At 31.7% G+C, this 22526-nt stretch overlaps 2 protein-coding genes across 3 annotated transcripts in view; both read right to left on the bottom strand.

The window, feature by feature from the left end:
• Positions 1–3163: 3163 nt before the first annotated feature.
• LOC134693374 (XK-related protein 6-like) lies at positions 3164–13637 on the bottom strand. Its single transcript, XM_063554160.1, has 4 exons — positions 13520–13637; positions 9905–10537; positions 9258–9466; positions 3164–8416 (listed from the first exon to the last, which is right to left on the bottom strand). Exons 2-4 carry the CDS (start codon positions 10456–10458, stop codon positions 7728–7730), a joined length of 1452 nt encoding a protein of 483 aa, XP_063410230.1. The 5' UTR covers positions 10459–10537; positions 13520–13637; the 3' UTR covers positions 3164–7727.
• A 7014-nt stretch (positions 13638–20651) lies between these two features.
• Positions 20652–22526, bottom strand: part of LOC134693357 (tubulin alpha-1A chain-like) — a 32107-nt gene continuing 30232 nt past the window's right edge. For both annotated transcript variants that reach the window (XM_063554147.1, XM_063554131.1), the window contains exon 3: positions 20652–21879. In XM_063554147.1, coding sequence (XP_063410217.1) covers positions 20750–21879 — 1130 coding nt within the window. In that variant the 3' untranslated portion in view covers positions 20652–20749. The remainder of the gene's footprint in view (positions 21880–22526) is intronic.

Genomic DNA, 22526 nt, shown 5'->3' with positions numbered 1-22526 from the left:
AAAGTAGTTAGACTTAGCTGTTATAAAATGTTTAGCAACTTTTTCATGCTAAAAGTAGCTTTTATGTAGATAACATAGTAACTTTTTTATGCTAAAAGTAGCTTTTATGTAGATAACATAGTAACTTTTTTATGAGTTTGTGTAATAAGAGCTTTGATGTAGATCAAATACTGGTAGTAACTTCTGTTTGTGATTGTGATATATTATATATTTATATCTTTTTTAAGCGTGAACACTATTTTATTTCAGGGTTTATTCTTGTATATGTATATGTTTACTTATGAAACACTGAAATAGAAAATATATAGAAAAATAAACATAACGAAGGATATTGTTTTAATTCATTTATATACTTCATGAATATATTGCCTTAGTCATAAGATGGTCTCCAAAAACGTCAAGGTCTTGAAATTTTAATTGAAACCCCGAGTTTATTCAAACAAAACGCTCTAGAAAGTTGGTGTATATGTCTTATAGAAAAACATCCCAGATCATTTGTTCAACAGGGGTGATCTGGCTTGAGTTTCCTTGTACTGCATGCTTCCCTTTGTTCTGTACCATTTGGGGGGGGGGGGGGGGGGGGGGGAGACGAATCCAGTATAGAACTAAAAATTATTTATGAAGTGTAAATGGTTTTTTTTACCTTATCTGTAACAGCTTTGATGTAAAATAGTTATCCCATTCGAACTTCGTGTGTCAGTGTTAGGTCTCACTCTGGCCTCATGCCATTGTGGTGGTTTTACACTGAAACACCACGTTGAAACAACATTTTTCATAGTTTTGATGTTATTCCACCGGTTTAAAACGAACTGTGTCAATAGTAATAACACGTCAGAGTGTGATTTTGCTGTTGTGACGATGGTCGATGCCACTGCTGGTGGACGTTTCGTCTCTGGGGGTATCGCCAGCTCAGTAGTCACCACTTCGGTGTTGACATGAATATCAATAAATGTGGTCATTTTATAAATTTCCTGTTTACAAAACTTAGTATTTCGAAAAACTAAGGATTTTCTTAGCCCAGGCATAGATTACCTTAGACGTATTTGGCACAACCTTTAGGAATTTCGGAACCTCAATGCTCTTCAACTTTTTTCTTGTTTGGCTATATAAATATTTTGATTTGAGCGTCACTGATGAGTCTTATGTAGAAGAAACGCGCTTATGGCGTACTAAATTATAATCCTGGTTCCTTTGAGAACTATCAAGACAGCCGGTGGTATGAAGCTTGATGACGAACAATATTTTTTATGATGTCAAATAAAATGTGTATTCTTTCATAGATTGCAGAATTGCCATTGCTGCACACACAAAAAAACAATACGAAAAATAATTAATTAAAGAACGTGCGGAGAATGAAAACTTACCTTGGTCTATTTGAATATTAAACAAATGAAGCAGATGGATTCATGACAAAATTGTGTTTTGATGATGGTGATGTGTTTGTACATCTTACTTTACTAAATATTCTTGCTGCTTACAATTATCACCATCTATAATGAGCTTAACCCAGTAGTTTCAGTGGAAAATGTTAGTAAACATTTACAAGTTTAACGAAAAAGGGTTAAAAATTTACTATAAAGGCCAATAACTGCTAAAGGGATCAACTGACCATTTCAGTCATGTTGACTTATTTGTAAATCTTACTTTTTCTGAACATTATTGCTGTTTACAGTTTATCTCTATCCATAATAATATTCAAGATAATGACCAAAAACAGTAAAATTTCCTTTAAATTGCCAATTCAGGGGCAGCAACCCAACATCGGCTTGTCCGATTCATCTGAAAATTTCAGGGCAGATAGATCTTAACCGGATGAAAATTTTTATCCGTCATATTTGCTCTAAATGCGTCAGTTTTTGAGTTATAAACCAAAAACTGCATTTTGGTCCTATGTTCTATCGTTAGCTATGGCGGCCTTCTTGGTTGGTTTACAAGGTTACCAGACACGTTTTTTAATCAAGATACTCCAATGATGATTGTGGCCAAATTTGGTTGAAATTTAGCCCAGTAGTTTCAGAGGAGAAGATTTTTGTAAAAGATGACTGCGATTTACGAAAAATGGTTAAAAATGGACTATAAAGGGCAATAACATCTAAAGTAGTTTCAGAGGAGAATATTTTTTAAAAATTAACGACGACGGACGCAAAGTGATGGGAAAAGCTAACTTGGCCCTTCGGGCCAGGTGAGCTAAAAAAGATACAGTGGCGAGCTATGGTGCTGGCGATTGACAGAGAAAAATTGAAGGAAAGACACAAAACTATCGGTTGAAAAACGGAGATGGTGAACCACAAGCAGAATATAGAAGCAGAGACTGGTACGAAACCCATGAACGATATTTTATGATTGGTAGCTCAATAACACATGTACTGAAATAGAAGTTATGTATGATAGTCTGAGAGTTCTTATCCTAAAAGTGTATGTATTATCCAAAACATAATAAGAATAAAGCCATCATAAGATAGCCAATACATATATTAGAAATAAATCAGTATATTTTGTTAAAAGGGGAAGTATGTTTCTGTGCAGTATTTCATCAGAAAAATATTCTTATACATGTTATTGGGAATAATCTATAGAATTCTAGATATTCTTTTTTTTAAATGAAGATAAAATAATATTTTTTGAAATCTCTATAGGAATAACTTGATACCAGAATGTTACTCATTTGCGTTTTCAACATGGGAGAATTCGCATAAAAATCGGCCAAAGCATTTCATGACAAACAACAGTCATTCATGAACTGCAATTCAATGTTTTTCATTTATCCCAAATATACTGCTTATACCCTGCCTATAACAATAGATGATAATCATGTTTAGGAGTCTGTGTGTCTTTCCATCAAATATTAATTTAATTTGCTAGTCGCAGAAGTTAACCATACACTTATGGACACATCAACGTGAAACTAAGTAAAAAATGTTCATTATGCGGATGGAGAGTTTTGGATGGAGAGCTATCTCATTGGCACTTACATCACATCTTCCTGTATCTATATATTATGCTGAGAACGGTTTAAGACATACATGTATGTCAAATTCGGGGGATGACATCGTTTCTACAGTTCTCCTTTATACATTTAAATATGATAATACGAGAAGGGCAAAATGTCATATGAACATATATTCTTGTTCAGGTAACTTCAAATTTTAACTTCTTGCAAAAGTCTAGTTTTACAAACTTTATTCTAAAGTAGACATCGATATTTATTAACAAATAATAAAAGCTCTAAAGAGCTTTGGTATCACTCAAAACATAAAAGAACACACTTCATATGACTATACACAATTCTACAATATGCAAGAATAGTATAATACAAAATATATACTCTTTTTCAGTTTTCATTGCTTCTTTTTCTAATTTAATAACCAATCTGGCTATTTTTTTTATATGCTTAACTAATAACCTGATCCAACATTTTAGTCTCTTGAATTCTAAGTTCAAATGTATTATGATATTGGTTAATGTCTACAAGACATCAGTCTATCAGATAACAATATAAAATTTTCTCAAAAAATTAGCTTTAGTCTTAAGACCTGTTGCATTTAATAGAATATTAATAAATGAATAGAATACTTTATTACTGAAGGTATGAAAGTTATAAAATAATTCGTTCTAAGATTCAATGTAAATTGCTTAAATAATTGTGCCATTTTTTCAGTAGCATACCAACCCAAGATATAATGTATCTGTTACTTAATTTGCATACAGTTTAAACATTAAAACTTTAAGATCTCTCCTTTGTATTTGACTTTTTTTTTACAAAGAGCACAACAATATAATATCAGTAGGATAATTGAAGACTTAAAAAAATTAATAAATTGTAAAAATTATAAAAAATATAATACATGTACAAGCAATGTTCATTTTCTGACATCAAAGCTCAAACCATATATTTTTACATGGGACTACAGTGACTACACTAAAAATAAAATAGCAGTTCCAAAGGCAACATTCTTTAATATAAAAACTATATACTATACTCTTTGAAAAATGTTTTTCATGATTGATAAAAAAAAAGTTCTAACATACCAAATTGTTATTTTTTTCCTAATTAACATTAAGTATCTTTAAGAAAATTATCATCACCCCATTGTCATTTTTTATTTTTCTAATAAATATTATGAAGTCACACTTTTGTTCATCTAGTAAAACTTCACAAAAAAATAAATTTACATAAAACCCTAAAAATGATAGCATTTTTAACAATGATAGAAGATTGTAAAGAAAACACTTTTTACATGAAGAAGCTCTCATTTTAAGAGGAGGCAACAGGGTCAGAAATTAAGACAAAAATAGATAACTTTGTAATAGCCTACCTAAATCTAATATGTATGAACTCAAATATAGACTTTTTAGTCTTTTTGAAAATCTTGGCAACTTCTATAAGAACTATAATATATCACCAGTTTTTAGCTGTTTTAAGGTTTTCCAGTAATTTATAGGTCTATTTCCTACTGAAAAACGTCAATCACACCATTTAACCAAAATAAATTTGATATAAAAAGATAAATGAGATAGACGTCCTAAATATTATGACTTATGGTTGATGCAAGTGTGCAATGTTCCAAACATTAATCAAAATCATGATTTTTATTGTAAGAATTCTCAATAATGACATCTTTACATTATTTTGAAATAAAAAAAGATACATCGGAGCTTTTTAAATTTGTATTTGATAGATATTTTAGAGTTGATGCCATTGCTGGTGGTTTTAAAATTCCCCTGAGCTCATCAAAAGGCTAGAAGAAGTGTTGACATGAATTATCATGGATATGGTCATAATTATATGAAATATAAACAAACTGTTTACAAAACTTAGAATTTCTTATATACTTTTCTACTTCAGGAATAGATTACCTTATGTGTATTTGGCAAAACTTTAAGGATTTTTTTTGTCCTCTATGCTTCTCATCTTCATACTTTATTTGGTCTTTGAACTTTTTCTTATCTGAGTCTTTTGTAGACAATTGTGTGTCTGGCTAAAATACAAAATTTTATCCTGGTATCTATAATGAGTTAATTTACACATTGTTTTATTCACCTGCATCCAATATTGTAATGCAAGGCATGTGTAATAAACAGTATATTCAAACTTGTTGATCAAGACTTCTCACCCTAAAATAACATTTATTGTGTACAGGTGTTTTATGACCTGAAGCATAATCATATACTCCATTTTAAAATAGTATATTTGATTATTTTTATAAACTAAAAATGACAACATCTCTCTGAGATTATTGACAATAATTGTTAGCAAATCAAAATCAATATAAAGAATAAAAGTAATTTTGGCACCATTAATATCATAATTTCTAAAGATGAATTAACAGCAATAGTTTCAATTCAAAATTATTATCATATAACAATAACAAAAACATTTCAAATATTAGTGTGCTTTCCACAACACATATACATTATATTTACAATGTAAAATGACTGGCATAATCATACAAAAATAACAGCTTAGCACCTTGACAAACCCCAGTGCTTTAGTGATGTCCAACAATTGCGGTTTTTAAAATGTAATAAAATATGTCAACTAATAATACAGATATTGATACAACTCTAACATAATTTCCCTTGACTACAGTGAATACGTAAGTGTCTTATAAGATAATATGCAAAATATACAGTAATTATATAATAATTCTGGCAGCTGTAGCTCATGGAAGATTTTCATAATCATATGAAAACCTCATATCTTATTGTAAGTGAAAGACATGGAAAGATTTAACCAGAGTTCTTTGGCATACAATAATTTCTACCTATAGATATAAGAAGATGTGGTATGTGTACCAATGCAATGAGACAACTCTCCATCCAAGTCAGTTTGTAAAAAGTAAACCATCTTAGGTCAAAGTAAGGCCTTCAACATGGAGCTTTGACTCACATCAAAGATAAGCTATAAAGGGCTCCAAAATAACAAGTGTAAAATAATTCAAACAGTCTTATATATTAATAAAAAAAAAAAAAACAAAAAAAAAACGAAAAACACTTATGAACCACATCAACAAATGACAACCACTGAACAGCAAGTTCCTACCTTACGACAGGTGCAAACAAATGCAGCTGGTTTATACGTTTTAACCAGCTGCAACCTTTACTCTAACCTGAAACAGTAGTATAACATTACAACATAAAAACAAAATATCAATTGAAATGGCTAAACTCGATCAAAAAGAATTTTGTTCAATTTTTTTTAATCTCTCAGTCTTGTTCTTCAAGAGTGATTCCATTATATGACATTTCTGTTAACATGTTCTCATCAGTTCACATTAGCTTAAAAAAGATATGGGTTTTGTGTTCAACATTTGAACAACAAACCCATAACAAAATATACTCCATTGGTCTAGATTTCTATTGTATTTTGGGTCCTTCGTTTATTGTCTTATTGACATAAACTACAATACCTGTTCAAACATAGATAAAATCTTATCAAATGTAACATAAAAACAAAAACATATTAAAAGGTTACCCGTATCCTAAATAAAATGATAACTATAAAATATTGAACTCAAACAAAAACTATTTGGTGAAAGTAAAATACATTAGATTTAAAATGAATAGGATGAAATAACAAAAAAATATTGAAAGTTGGACCCAATTTATTAGCCTATCTTAACAAAAACATAGTAAAATTTCCATGATTGAATGATTAACTGAAACATAACCCAGCACCGATTCAAGTATGACACAGGAGATTGCCCTTTTTATCATTCATGCAACACTACACATTTTATTATTGAATGATAATCATTGATAGTCCAAGAACTCGTTAATCAGTTATATAACTGCTCTTACTTTTAAAATCATATAGAACTACAAATTTTAAACCAAAAACATATTATGTTTTAATTACTTGAACATGCTGAATGGCAAAGTTTTACTATTTGCCAAACAACAGCACAAATGCAAAGAAAAACAGTGGTGAAAGAAATAAACAAACGTGCACTGGAAGGTAAATAGTAATAATTGATTCTTAAGAACAAATTTAAAACAAAAAACCATTTAACAACTATTAAGGAAAAGTTTAACTAACAAGTGGTAACACATGAAAAATATATCAAAAGAAAACCATCATGGCTCTTTAAATTAATTTATTTGTCACATACTCCACCTGCTCTGTTTATCAATGACATGATCCGAAACTCTTATTAAGTTGACTAGCTTAATATCAACAATTACTTTAATTTGCATACAAGACTAAGTGCAGTATATATACATGCATTGGTTCAATAACGTCATAAACATTGAAATTATGATAAACACATTTCATATGACATTAAGTGCAAGTAAAATATAAACCAGACAATGTTAGCACTGACAAATACATACTGTATAACTATAACACTCTGTTAAGGGCAGGGGGATAAAAATTACCCTTTTATGACCTATTGAGATTTCCACGTAGTTTTATAATGTTCTAATTATCATCTAATATCTACTAGTGCTACCATTATCACCATACATATTTAATATCTCTGCATGAACATCATGTTTAAAAACACTAATGATTTCTAATATACTGTTAATTTAGAAATTATTGGAATGTTTTTTATTGCAAGTTTGTCGACTAAAATATGATTTTAATTTTTACAATATTGAGAAAAGTCCTGTTTAACTCATTTCAAAATTACTATTACGATTATAACCCTGCCGCAATTTTTCGCAATAATAAAAACTAAAAACATCGCAGTTATTTATGAATTTACAGTATACTGCCTTCATCAAACATCAAATGTGTGTCCATTTTTAACACCAGTGTCAGCTTTAGACTCCTCATTTGACTGTATTTCATGACAAACGGATTGGTAACAGTTATAATTCTGTATAGGATTTATACAACATACAATGTCCATACTTTTAGGGTGGCAGCATTTATAATATAACAATTGTACAACTATATGAATGACAATACCTCCTGGTATTATTCCCAACGCAGCAAAATAATACCAGGCACTTTTTTGTGTTGTAATATATTGCCATGCTACTAACATGGCTAAGTTTTCAGCATATATTACAAAGTAATACAACATAGCTCTGTAACGTGTATGGCCACTTTGTACATTCTGAAAACAGAATATAAGAAGGTATCCTATAACTATGTCAAATACAATTTTATCAATAGTCCTTCTATAAAATTCTGGTTTTTGTAATGCTACCCATATAGACATGGCTGCCCAATGAACAGCAACTGCTATTAACATGTAGTACTGAAATTGTGATGCAAACAAAGCTAAAACAACAACTCTAGGGCCTACTTCACATGCTCTCCATATATAGTAGAAAATTGTTCCAAATAGTGATAGTCCCGTTTCTTCTTCATTATGTGATGCCCTTAGGGCCTTGTGGTATGACACCAATGACCAGGAGACACCAATCCAAGATCCAACCATAGAAACAGGACGAATTATACCTGTAAAATAGTACATTTGTTTTCTGTTATCATAATAAACTATTGTGTGCATTATTATTGACATTGGTGATCAATGGAGATTAAATGAATATTTTTTGATTTTCACAGTTTCACAAAAAATTAAATCAGAATGTCAAATGCAACTTTAACTCAATACTAACCTCCCATTCATTACTTTAGTTCAAACATTGCAAACAATTCAGAATTAAGTTTTAAATTTAGAATCTGTGACAAGAAAATCTTAAAAAAAAACTTTAGGAAAATAGCCTTGTTTCTGAATGTTAGGTTTTTTGAAACCAGTCCTCTGTTTTTTGAAAGCCTTAATGTGTATATATAATAAGGAACTTTTGTCAACATTCACCAAAATCACTACTTTTAGTCTAAAAGGAAAAGAATGTCAACAGAAGGATAAACCATTTGGTTGACTAATTCAATATACACAAGATCATTCTTTTACCATTTAATAAACAGGATGATTAACACATATTTTAAACAATAATGTGAAATCAAACAAAGAAAAATTCAATTGCACTTGTTTATTATCTATTTAAATGTAACTATATTGGTTTATATGACCATCAGCAGTCTTTGAAGGTCACTTCTACAGTTAAGTAGATAGTGTCAGAGAGACTAAAATACACATGAAATGCTGATACATATTATCAAGTTTATGCAATGTTTATGGTTTATTTCAGATTGTTTAAAACTTGAATACACCCTTGAGTAATTTATTAATCAAATATGAGAATTTGAGTCAAATCAGTGAACAAGAATTTGACAGCTAATGCCTCTTTAAGGTTTGATAAATGAAGAAACAAATAGCAATCTATTTTATTCTTACTCATAAGTAATCCATCATCTGGAGTTTCTGTAAGTATGATATACATCTGTAGAACTAACTGTGGCGCTGATTCTAGGAATGCCTCTAACATCCTCATCATTCCAGCATCTGTATCCTCATGTAACATTTGTTTATAATGATTTTTCCTCTCTTCTTCTGACAGGGAAGCAGATCTACTCTTACAACCATGGTATAAGTACTCTATATGTCTGGAAAAAATACTCTTATCTATAAATCATTGAAATACCCAATTATATTGATTTATATATAAATATACCTCCTGTACACTGACAAATAATTTCAATTTTACACAGAAATCAATAGATTCCAGTAAAAATAATAGACCTCAGCTGTACAGTGATCTAAAATATCAATTATATTGAGAGAGAAACATATCTACATGTACTTCTATTGTGTTATCTGAAAATTCTGAGACATTGTACAGATTACATACATTTGTAAATTGTTTTATTTTAACACCTTAAAATTCATTAAAAAAAACCATATATACATGTAATGATCAAAGGTCTTTACTTAGATACTTATAAATTAAGTTTGCAGAAAATGTTATAAATCCTCTACGACTAGGACAATATATTCCTGAGTTAGTCCCAGTACACAGAATGATAAATATCCAAATGCTTTACCTGACAACTGGTCCAATCATTAATGGAAAAGTGAAAATAGCTCTAAGGAACCATACTATACAACTAGTATATCCCCTTCCTTTTTCTCTGTTATAATCTAGGTGATACCATCTAAGACTTTTCAGGTTTATAACCAGCATAGGGAAAACAATAAATGCTGTTGTAAATCCAAATTCCGTCCATCTCTTCAAACTGTAATAATTATGAGCTAAGAAAACGTCTGTGACAACATCGTAGAAGAAAAATAAAATAGAACCAATTGTGGCAATAAGATCAAAGGATCTGAAAGGATGTGGAAATTTAGATTTGTCATAAGATTCTGTATTTTTCCAGCATCTATCTCCACAGCAACATTTCAACAGTTTACTTGTCAATGATAGTGATGCATCATCATTTCCATCTTTTATGAGATCAAAACTATTTGGTTTTGTGCATGGTGGTTTTGCCCTATCTGGTACCGAAATAGTTATATCATTGGCATCCAGTTCATCCTGCTGATTTTCTTCCTCATACTCTATTCGTCTGGTATACGGAATCTTCCTGTTACGAGACATTGTACTAGCCACAACCAAATTAACTTCAAATTGGTAGAGTCAATACTTTGGTCTTTACCACTGAAGTCACACTTGTCAACTGAAATAAAACATTAATAAGATGTATGTCCGAATTCGTTTCTTTGTTCAGTTACATTTTGTACCTGTTTATTTGTGTAGATTAATTTACAGAAGAAAACAAACATGAAGATGTTCTCCACAATCTTTAAAATATCCTCTTAATTCTTGCTTTTATGTAGAAGTTGTAGTGTGCATTTACAATGTAGGCCTACATTATGAACATTTACATTTTTTGTACTCAAAAAAAGGGAGGAAATTGATCATTGAAAACTGCGTACATGTATTTATCAAATATATAAATGTAAAAAAAATCAAATGTTTATACTAGTGAATATGTGAAAAGATCTTTCAGGGTATACAAAATAAATGAGACTGTCAAGGGTTCAATTAAGCTCAATCAGTCTATAAAAAAATAAATGTGTCTCCATTTCTAATTTTAAAATGATACTTCAGTTCCCCAATCAAAACAATTCATTAGACATATCAAACCTGTAATTTTAGAAAAACGAAAGCTCCAAATAGAAATATGGACAACTTTATGTCAGAGTCTTGAATTAGGTTTGACAGCTTTGGACATACTCATTTTTATTTTTACCTATTTCATATTGACAGAATCACTACTTTGCCTTAAAATTCATATCTCAAATTTTTTAACAGTGAGATTGCATCCACTACTTACATATTTTATGCATAAAACATGAAAAAAATAAGTTTGGAAGGTTTATAAAAAAAAGTATAAAATGATTAAAACATGTGATCTGACAATTTTATATGGAATGATTGTACATGTGTGCTTTTTTTTATATAGATTAGACCGTTGGTTATCCCGTTTGAATGGTTTTACACTAGTAATTTTGGGGCCCTTTATAGCTTGTTGTTGTTCGGTGTGAGCCAAGGCTCTCCGTGTTGAAGGCCGTACTTTAGCCTATAATGGTTTACTTTTTAAATTGTTATTTGGATGGAGAGTTGTCTCATTGGCACTCACACCACATCTTCCTATATCTATTAACTGATGATGCCATAGATGGTACACTGTGATTGTAATCACAGAAAGTTTTAAATCTTCTGATGTTTTTTTCTTAAGGGAACCCTACTGTCTCAGCATTTTAACAAACTCTTTACTTTTGTTCCAGTTCCTCAACAGTATATTTTAGAGAATTTCATATTGACATTAATGCTGTTATAGCTTCTGTATCATCAGCATTGGTATTGTTTATTTCTTCTTCAGATGGCATTTCTGCAACCCCCAATTCCTATATTGATATTGAGGTATTCAGTCTGTCGACTTTCTCTTACGCTTAAATATTGGATTTCGAGCTTGTTTAGATAGCACCTATATGGCTCTCTTACTGTAGAAGTGCTTGTCAAGTATTAGTATTTGAGTATTTGTACCAGTAGATATATCTGCTACAAATTGTACAAAATGTTGTATTGCCAGTATGGTTCTCAATCAACTGCTTTAACTACCCTTAAAATTCATGTACAGGTAGACAAACTATAGCTAGTTATTTGATTATAATTAGGTTCCCCTATTAAGCAACTTTTTATGTTTAATATTATGGATATTGATACATTTTTTGTACCTTTTATCTTGTTTATTGTGAAGATAAAGACCAACAAATACATATGGTCATATATAATGTCATGTATTAAAATATCTGTAAAAAATATATGATTGCATACATGTACAGTTGTATGTAAATGCTGAATTTACAGTGTTATAGTTGTAACGGGAGTGGAAGTTTCCACTGGCTTCGTTTTCTTGTTGTCTACCCAAGTTCTGGGATATTGGACAAACTACATAAAACACGTAAATATAAACAAGATGTTTTTTTGAAGACATACATTATGGTTGAACATACAATTACATATAAGAATACTCGGTGGTGGCTAGTCTACTTCTGTATAAATAAAGGTTCCATATTTGCAAGCCAACGTATGAGCATCTGCTCATTTCAAATCCTAAGTGTAGATTGCCTTGAACCCGGCTGGTGACATCATTCTTGTAGTTACGAGGGACAACCAGCCTGGCGGGGCCGGATGTCAGGCACGTGCAAGAAGCAGGAAGTCCAGACAAGAATAATTTCATGGCCAGTCTCAGAAGAAAGAGTTATGGAACTATAAGTAATACTAAAGTTAACCAATTTCCCCATAAACAAGTTAACAAAGTGACCACCATTACATAGTGTTATAATTTGTTTGCATTTATTATAAATTAACTGAGATAATAATCACCTTTTATTATATCTGAATTGAATTAAATAAAATATAGAAATATGATAAAATTATTAGCAATTATTTATATTATTAACAATTGTTTAAATAATATGAGTTAATTACAGTAATAATTTGTTTATTAAGTTATTATTTTTAACTGATGGTTAATTGATTTCACAATCATGACAATTATCCTTTATAATCATGATAATCTTTTTGAGTTCATTTAATCTCCCTTTGATCATCAATACCTAATTTTACTTAAAATTCAATTTTCATTTTACACCTGAAAGTATAGTCAACAATACAACAACAGTACTGGTATATCAGTAATGTACCAGTATTGTTGTTTTTAACAAAAAAGTTACAATACTGGTTCAAAATTTTTATACCAATACTGGTATACCAGTATCGCAATCACCAACTAGCAAGATCGGATTTTTGATTTTGTTTGCCATTGATGGTATTGAAGAAATTTTATGAAAGGTGACACCTAATTTGACACCTGGCCCTTCATGCCCTTCTGTTACAAAAAAAACCCCAACACAGCTGAATAGATAAGACCATAATTTGTGCTATCTTAAAATCGAAATTGAACTGTTTTATTCAGGCATGAGTGACTTTTATTTACTAGTCAGTGCCAGTGATATTTTATAAAGTTAAACCTAGCACTGGCCTAGGATATATTTTTTTGTCTTTTGTCGTTTTGATTGTAAACAATGTTAGTATGTGTCTATGTAACAGACTATTTAATACAGAAGATGTAAATGCTCTATAAACCTACATTATTTTCATTTTACTAGCATTCGTTTTACATTCTACCAGACGAGACTGCTTTTACAATAGCTAGACATCACAGTCACTGTCATCACAAAAATTTATTTCAGTGTCTACTGGTACTTATACTACTCAGTAAACGAATCAGTAAACTATCAAAACCAAACAAAAAGAACGAAAACCAGTTTAAATTGGGTTACACTAAAACCCTCGACGTAGACCTGAAATCGACTCGAATACTCTTGTGGCAGTAGGCACTGGCTACGGTTACTTGGAAATGTAACAACGATAAAAAAATATTATTGTTACATTGGAGACTAATAGTCGGAATGCATGGTTGGGTAAGGACCTGACTAATTACGAATGTAACAATAACTATTGAGGCTAAGGTTACATTGCGTTATTGTTACACGAAAAACAGCAATGTACGATGGGACTAGTATAAATATGTACTAAATAATAAAAGTTTAAGGCATTTATTTTATATTTACAATACATACAATTATAAATACATTTTCTTCCTTTTTTATTTACAATGACAGTTTCTACAAATATATCCAGTACTACGAAGCGGTTTTTAAAGCATGTTTAAGTCCTACACATTGTGATGATCTTTGATGAACTAACTTACGTCCTCCATGGATACATGTATACAGAAGTTCCCAGTATTTAAGTTCACAGTTAGCAAACTTTGCTTTTGATGTATATTTTTGTTTAGAACTGCGTTTGTGTAGCTGTGTCAAAGATTTGTATAGTAAGAAGGCTTGGCTGTGTGAAGTTTGTGTCTTGGCATTGTTTCAGTTTCGTTGCAAAGTGAAACGTATCCCAAGTTTAGAATTGTTCACCCTAAACAAAATTGGTACTAGGAATCTCTTCATCCATTGCTAAAAGCTTAAGTATAATGACAGTAATAAGAGTATGTGTGCAGTTAAATACTTAAAAAGTGAAACCATTGAACTATAGTTTTCGTCTTTGGGGCACTCCTAATCTGGAGTAGTATCTTTAAGAACATCAAAACCATGAATACATAAAACTATTTACACACCATTTGTTGAACACAATAACTCAATGTAAACGTAGCCTCAATAATTATTGTTACATTCGTAATTCATCGGTTCCTTACCCAACTTTGCATTCCGGCAATTAGACTCCGATGTAACAATAATATGTTTATTATTGTTACATTTCCATGTAACCGTAGCCAGTGCCTTATTTAATTCGTCAATTACGTGAATAAAGTAATACAAATAGATAGGAAATACAAAAAAAAACACCATTTATTAACAAAATTTTAATCAGCTAACCTGCGGAAAAAGCGAGACTTAACGATCCTACCTTCCGTCGTCGGCGTTGTCGTCTTCTGCGGTGGTGACGTCCACAAATATTCACTCTGATTTAAAGTTTTTGAAATTTTCTTTAACAATTCTTGACGGAGTTTCTATCAAACTTGGACAGAAGCTTGTTTAGGATCATAAGAAAGTATTCAGCCAGAAATAAATTTTGTAAAAAAAATTCTGTTTATACGTCATTTAATTGCCTATAAAATTGAGAATGGAAATGGGGAATGTGCCAAAGAGACAACAGCCCCACCATAGAGCAGACAACAGCAGTAGGTCACAGGTCTTCAATGTAACGAGAAATGCTCGCACCCGGAGGCCCCTAAACAAATATATACTAATTCAGTGATAATGAACTCCATACTAAACTCCAAATAGTACACAAGAAACTAAAAGTTAAAAAAAAATACAAGACTAACAAAAGCCATAGGCTCCTGACTAAGGACAGGCGCAAAAATGCGGCGGGGTTAAACATGTTTGTGAGATCTCAAACCCCCCCCTAATACCTCTAGCCAATGCAGAAAAGTAAACGCATAACAATATTAATACGCACATTGAAATTCAATTCAAGAAAAATGCGAGTCTGATGTCAGAAGATGCAACCAAAGAAAATAAACAAAATGACAATAATACATAAATAACATCCGAGTACTAACAGTTAACTGACATGCTAGCTCCATTCTTCAGTTAAACTGATTGAAAAAGTATGTCTTCATCATATGAATATCAGGCACAATCCTCCCCGTGAGGGGTTTAGTAGCATACCATCATAACATATATGAGAAGAACATAACCCGTGTCATGCCAACAACTGGTTTTTAAATAAATGTGTTTAGTTCCGATGCAAAGACCCTATAAGTGAATCAATATTAACTCCAAAATAAGCAATCTTTAATGATCTGACAACAGTATCGTTACTATATTCCTTCTTAATAAGTCTATTTAAAGGTTTTGTTAGCTTCTTAGGTGAATACTGACATTTTTGTGCTTTATAAATAATATTTCCATAAAATATCGGATGTGAAATACCCGAACCGTTATAAGAAATCTGCATGTTGAGCTATATTTACGAATGATTTCCTTATACCGATGATAAAATTTAGTAAATGTTTTGACTAGTTTGTGATATCGAAAACCCTAGCGTAAAATTTTTCAGTAATTCATAAATTTCTCTCGTTAAAATCTAAAACATTGTTACAAACACGAGCGAATCGTACAAGTTGAGATATATAAACACCGTAAGATGGTGTCAAGGGAACGTCACCATCTAAAATGGACAATTAACGATAGAAAATGAGAAATCATCATTCATTATACATGGACTTAGTTTTCGTCTGCCAGTTACGATACATTTCCTCTCACGGTAGTTGATTTTTTTTTAATTTTAATAACTTTCTTAACAGAATATCAGAATCAGAATCAGAATAATTTATTATAGTGTCACATACCAATATAAAACACAATGAATACATATAATTACATAATATGTAATTAAAAATCGATAAAACATTTGATATAAAGTTTTAGCTAAAAATGGTTGAATAGCATCATTTGACATTAATTTTTTCCCCCTGTAAATCAAGATCGTTAAAAGAATCACAAATATCACCAGATTTTTTCATTAAATCTATCTTAAATCTGCATAAAAATCGCACCCTAATAAAAAATGTTTTTCATCTTCTACACAATTATCTGTACAATATATACAAGTGCGCTCATTTAAAGGAATTTTTGGTTGGTGTATCTACCCGTTTCAACTGCAAGTGGTAAACAGCCACTTCTAAAATTTGACAAAACACGTCTATGCTGCCTGTTACGAACTAATTTTACATAAGAACTAAATTCTAAAACATGTTTAGACTCTCTATAAATACGTAATTTATTACCATTACATTGATTTCTGTCATTAAACAATTTTTCAACCCACTCATTTTTATCTTTTTCACATAGTTTAGATTTGATATCTTGCAGTTTATGTTTAACTGACTGACTATCACTATCCTGGGTTTCTACCCGGCAAACAAGGACAAAAGCTTGTTTATGATCAGAAGATGGCATCCAGAAGTTAATTTTGGAAAACAAAATCTTTTTTTTTCTTTTTTTAATTATACGTTTTAAATGAACTTTTTCTGCGAGTTAAGATAACATTCACTCTGTGGTTAAAGTATTTCAATTTTGAATACCTTTCTTAAACTATCCTGAATTTATACCAAGCTTGGACAGAGGCTTGTTTATGATCAAACTGAGCTGGTATCTAGAAGGAAATTTTGTAAAAATATATTTCCTGTTTTTCTGTGCGTTACTTAATTGTGTGTGTAGTTTTCTTCCAACACGTTAACATTACATGCAATCTACAGTTCAAGTTCCTGAAACATTTATTAGCTTCATAAAGAAGTTGAGAAACTGGGTTCCGTGGACCCCTTGGCTTATAGATGTAAAATATTATATTACAAAGAAACCAAAGATTTTAATAATTCATATATAAATGCTTGAAGAATCTTTGCATCTTTATCCATAGATGGTGAATTACTATCTTTTATTCCAAATTATAAGCTATGTAGAGCACATTTCTATCAATTAGAATCAGAAAAACGGTAACATGGAGAGTTGTCTCGTTGGCACTCTTACCACATCTTCTTATGTCTATATACACTATAAATGAAATATGAAATAAAAAATACAAGCCATACAAATTGATTACTTATATATCCGATTATTGACATATTATACATGTATTATGTCTCTGTTTATATATATAAACATGTGATTTTAAAATACCTTTTTTAACCAAAGACATATACATTCATGTCTCCGTTATAATATATTTACATAAATTGTTTAGATATAATAAGAAAACAAGAATGTGTCCAAAGTACACGGATGCCCCACTGGCACTATCATTTTCCATGTTCTATAGACCGTGAAATTGGGGTCAAAAGTCTAATTTGGCTTTAAAATTAGAAATATCATAAAATTATCATAAGCATCAAGTGTACTTAGTTTCAAGTTGATTGGACTTCAGCTTCATCAAAAACTACCTTGACCAAAAACTTTAACCTGAAAATCCCACTTTCATTTTATATGTTCAGTTGACCCTAAAATTGGGGTCAAAAGTCTAATTTGCCTTTAAAATTTGAAAGATCATATTATAAGCAACAAGTGTACTAAGTTTCAAGTTGATTGGACTTCATCTTCATCAAAAACTACCTTGACCAAAAACTTTAACCTGCGGACGAACGAACGAACGGACGGACGAACGAACGGAGCCACAGACCAGAAAACATAATGCCCCTCTACTATCGTAGGTGGGGCAAAAAAAAGAAGTAGAAGAAAACAGAAACTCACACAAACTTGTTCTGTAATACGAAAAAAAATATATATGTTGAAAAAATCTTTAAAAATAGTAAGGCAATCTGCATGTCACCGCGGCATCACCCATAAGGGTAGTTGGTGCCAGCAAACTCTATTTCGTTAATTTTCATTTTCCTTTTAAAAAAAGTATAATGAATTGTGTTTAAGAGTTATAAGTCACCTTGTCGTAATTACCAGTTGGTCAGAATTCCATCCAAACAAATAACCGTTATCGTGGTATCGTATTTTAGTGAAGAACTAAGTATTCAACAAAGTGCTTACAAGTCATGGTCAAGTTTCCATAATGCGTATATAATGTCTGATGTTCTTATCACCGGTCATAGTAAGGTCAAGTATTTTCATAAATGGTCCATCATTGAAACCTTTTCTCGCTCTATTTACCATGTTGAGGCGATGTAAATGTTCAGGCCTATTCAGATCCATCCAGGTCTTTTTACCATTCAAGTCCGAAGTTTTACATTTAAATATATTTCGACATTTTTCTTTTCTGTTAATAAGATAATTCCTTTTTTTTTTAAATAAATTCCAAAGTTAAAGGAAATTGATTAAAATACATTCTGTATGTAGCTGTCCAAATTCATGAACCTTCAACTCGGTGGTTGTGAATGGTTGTTGTATTGCACATGCACTTGTCTCCGATATAAAACAATTCCTATATACCTTAATATAGTGTAAGTTTAAGGTATATATAGGATAAACAATTCTGAGACAAGTGTCTTATACTGTAAGCCGTATTTGTTTTTCGTTTATAGTTTTATCAAAAACCATCCTGTAACAGGAGAGGAACACCAAGGCAACTTAATGGATAGTACTTAAACATTTATGAATTGTAATCATCCACTACACTATATTTGTGTAAGTTTAGTCAAACCAGTTTATCGGCAGGTTGTAGGTATTCCCATGGGCTTCAATTATGCCCCTTTCATTACAAACTTGTTCCTGTATTGTTACGAATCACATTCATAAATTCCCTTATTTACTACAGAAACGTAGCAAAGGGAACTCACGTTAGATAAATCTAATATCACAGTACTTATTGTTCTTTAATTGATTTGGATATTTCAGTTTCACACCAGAAATCGAAACAAAAGTTTACGACAAAAGAGGCGATATTTTAGTTCCCTATTGATAATTTTACCATTTTTAGACCACGTTGTTCCTTTGGTTCTTTCTTGTTTATCGCTATGCTCGTTTTATGAAGGTACGTTTTATACTTTAATGGGCGTCATATATGGATTACTTGTTTAACTTTAAGGTTTACGTATACATCTTCTAACCATTGATTAGCATTCAGTGAAAGTTTCCCTAAGATGTTTCATAGATACAAAGATTTGATCACTAAGTTTAAATGTACCTGTATTGTAGTTATCAAAAACAGAATACCCCAATCTTATTTTCACAATTATGAAGACTTTTGCATTACAATTGCATTGCACTTTTGTATTTATGTAAGTTGTTGTTTGTTTGTGTGTTTGTTTTAATTTCTATTTTTGCTTTTTTTTTTTTTGATTCATGTCAATGATTTTTTTTGTGTTCTTGTTTGTTTTAGTGCTTCTTGTCGATCTGACGAGTTGAGCCTTTTCGAACTGAACTTTTATAATGTGTGCTTTTGCTGTGCTTAATGTAACACTGCCTTGAGTAAGGGTGATAGTTGACACTACCGTATTCTATGAGTGCCTGTTCCGAGTTATTATCATATAATTGAGCGTTTTTCTTTTGTTGCTACATGTATTACATTTGCTTTTCGTTTATTGTTTAAACATAAATCAGGCAGTTGAATTTTATGTTTGAATTGTTTCACATTTTGTCAAGTCTGAGATTTTTTTCGCTGTTTATACGTTATGGATTTTGCCTATTGCTTAAGAAAGTACAGTGAAATATAGTTACGGGAATCTACTCCATTTGGACTCTGTCATTGTAAAAGATACCATATCTCCGTATTTTATATCAAACAACCATGTAGCTGCAAGGGAAGGGGGTTAAATCTGCCTCTTATGGTAAGTTATTTACACCCACATACCTTGGATTAAGTGAATAACTATAAGCTTAAGTCTCAATACCATTCATAACATATACCTCATCCTTTTATGTTTATAAAGTACTTGCATCATTAATTTTTCTCACTTATTCAGACTATACCAGGTCAACAACAAAAACTGAATACAATCAAAACTTTCATTTACACAAAACACTTAAAACACAAACCATATCGAAACATAGATACTGAATATCCTGACAAAATACCACTTACATAGAAGATTCCTGCTACGATAAGGGTTTAACAAAATGAACGAAAATTTATCTCCATTAATCGATTTATGCTATTGTGATAAGATTCATGATTAATCAAATACAAATGGGGAACACAATATGTGTATTGCATTTTTGATTAAATTAAGTTGATCGTGTTTTGATAAATGATAAACGAAATTCATTGTTATAACATATTTAATTGCTTTATTTCGTATACTTAGTATACATTGAAAGATTGTTCTATTAATTTATTGCTTATGATCTGGTTAAAGCACTTAATACTCTTCTCCTTCTTCTTCTCCCTCGCCTTCAACTGAATCTACACCGACTTCTTCGTAGTCCTTCTCCAGAGCAGCCAAATCTTCACGAGCCTCTGAGAATTCTCCTTCCTCCATACCTTCTCCGACGTACCAATGGACGAATGCACGTTTGGCGTACATCAAGTCGAATTTGTGGTCAAGACGGGCCCAAGCCTCAGCAATGGCAGTTGTGTTGCTCAACATACATAAAGCTCTTTGTACTTTAGCCAAGTCACCTCCTGGTACAACAGTTGGTGGTTGGTAGTTGATTCCGACTTTGAAACCAGTTGGACACCAATCGACGAACTGGATGGTTCTCTTTGTCTTAATGGTAGCAATGGCGGCGTTGACATCTTTCGGCACAACATCTCCTCTGTACAACATGCAGCAAGCCATGTATTTTCCGTGACGTGGGTCGCATTTTACCATCTGGTTTGCTGGTTCAAACACTGCGTTTGTAATTTCAGCTACAGATAATTGTTCGTGATAAGCTTTTTCAGCAGAGATGACTGGTGCGTATGTAGCCAATGGGAAATGGATACGTGGGTATGGTACCAAATTGGTCTGGAACTCTGTCAAGTCAACGTTCAAAGCACCATCGAATCTCAGGGAGGCAGTAATTGAACTGACGATCTGGCTAATAAGACGGTTAAGGTTTGTATAGGTTGGTCTCTCAATGTCCAAGTTACGTCTGCAGATATCGTAGATGGCTTCGTTGTCTACCATAAATGCGCAGTCGGAGTGCTCAAGAGTTGTGTGAGTGGTCAAGATGGAGTTGTATGGTTCTACGACGGCAGTGGAGATTTGAGGTGCTGGGTAGATGGCGAATTCCAGTTTTGATTTCTTTCCGTAATCAACACTGAGACGTTCCATGAGGAGTGATGTGAATCCTGATCCGGTACCACCACCAAAGCTGTGGAAGATGAGGAATCCCTGGAGACCGGTACATTGATCAGCCAGTTTACGGGTTCTGTCCAAAACCAGATCAACAATCTCTTTTCCAATTGTGTAATGACCTCTAGCGTAATTGTTGGCAGCATCCTCTTTTCCTGTGATAAGTTGTTCTGGATGGAACAGTTGACGGTAGGTACCAGTTCTGACCTCATCTAAAAGACAAAGATATATCATGTATATATTCTTGTTAAATTATATAACAAGCCTGCCATATAGCCATATTGGGATTCTGGAACTTAAACAAATAATGGAATTCTTGCATGGCCAAAAAGTAAATAAACCAGCATTTGATCATGACTTAAACCGTGGTTGATACTTCAGCAAATCAAAAGTATGTTCTTCGGTTAACATATCAGTTGCAGATTTTCTTTTATCCAAAACCTAACGCTACCAAATGTTTAACTTGAGGGGTATGTATATTATTCAGAACAATGTTTTTTATGGTTTTTTTTTACATCTTCTATTTCGAATGCTTTCGTTTTTTTTTAAATAGTTAAATGGTTCTTTTATTGGGAAGTTTCAGTCAGAAGACTCTGTTCGACCTATCGTCTTTTTCTTCAAAATCAAGTGGCAGATTGCAATTCGACCATCCTAATCTCGCGCAAATTAAATTATTGCTCCTAATATCAGTAGTTTGAATGTTGCACTTATTTAAATGAATAGGTGAACATTATGTCTACACTGCCGCAACTACATTGGAAATCCAACGACCAGTATTTCTTTACGATTTTCTATTACGTTTATATAAAAAATATGTTATTTACCATCTACAAGTAATGAAATTATCGTATAAATATTT

Source organism: Mytilus trossulus, chromosome 1 (assembly GCF_036588685.1).
Source record: "Mytilus trossulus isolate FHL-02 chromosome 1, PNRI_Mtr1.1.1.hap1, whole genome shotgun sequence".
Taxonomy (NCBI): Eukaryota; Metazoa; Mollusca; class Bivalvia; order Mytilida; family Mytilidae; genus Mytilus; species Mytilus trossulus.
The sequence above is the reverse complement of the archived record's forward strand: the minus strand, read 5'-3'. Positions and strand labels throughout refer to the sequence as shown.

Excerpts from the sequence above, each read along its gene's own strand:
- LOC134693374 (XM_063554160.1), bottom strand. The coding sequence starts at position 10,458 with ATGTCTCGTAACAGGAAGATTCCGTATACCAGACGAATAGAGTATGAG. Across the intron at positions 9,467-9,904 it reads ATGATTGGACCAGTTGTCAG|ACATATAGAGTACTTATACC; the intron begins GTAAAGCATTTG and ends TATTTTTTCCAG. Across the intron at positions 8,417-9,257 it reads AGATGATGGATTACTTATGA|GTATAATTCGTCCTGTTTCT; the intron begins GTAAGAATAAAA and ends ACTATTTTACAG.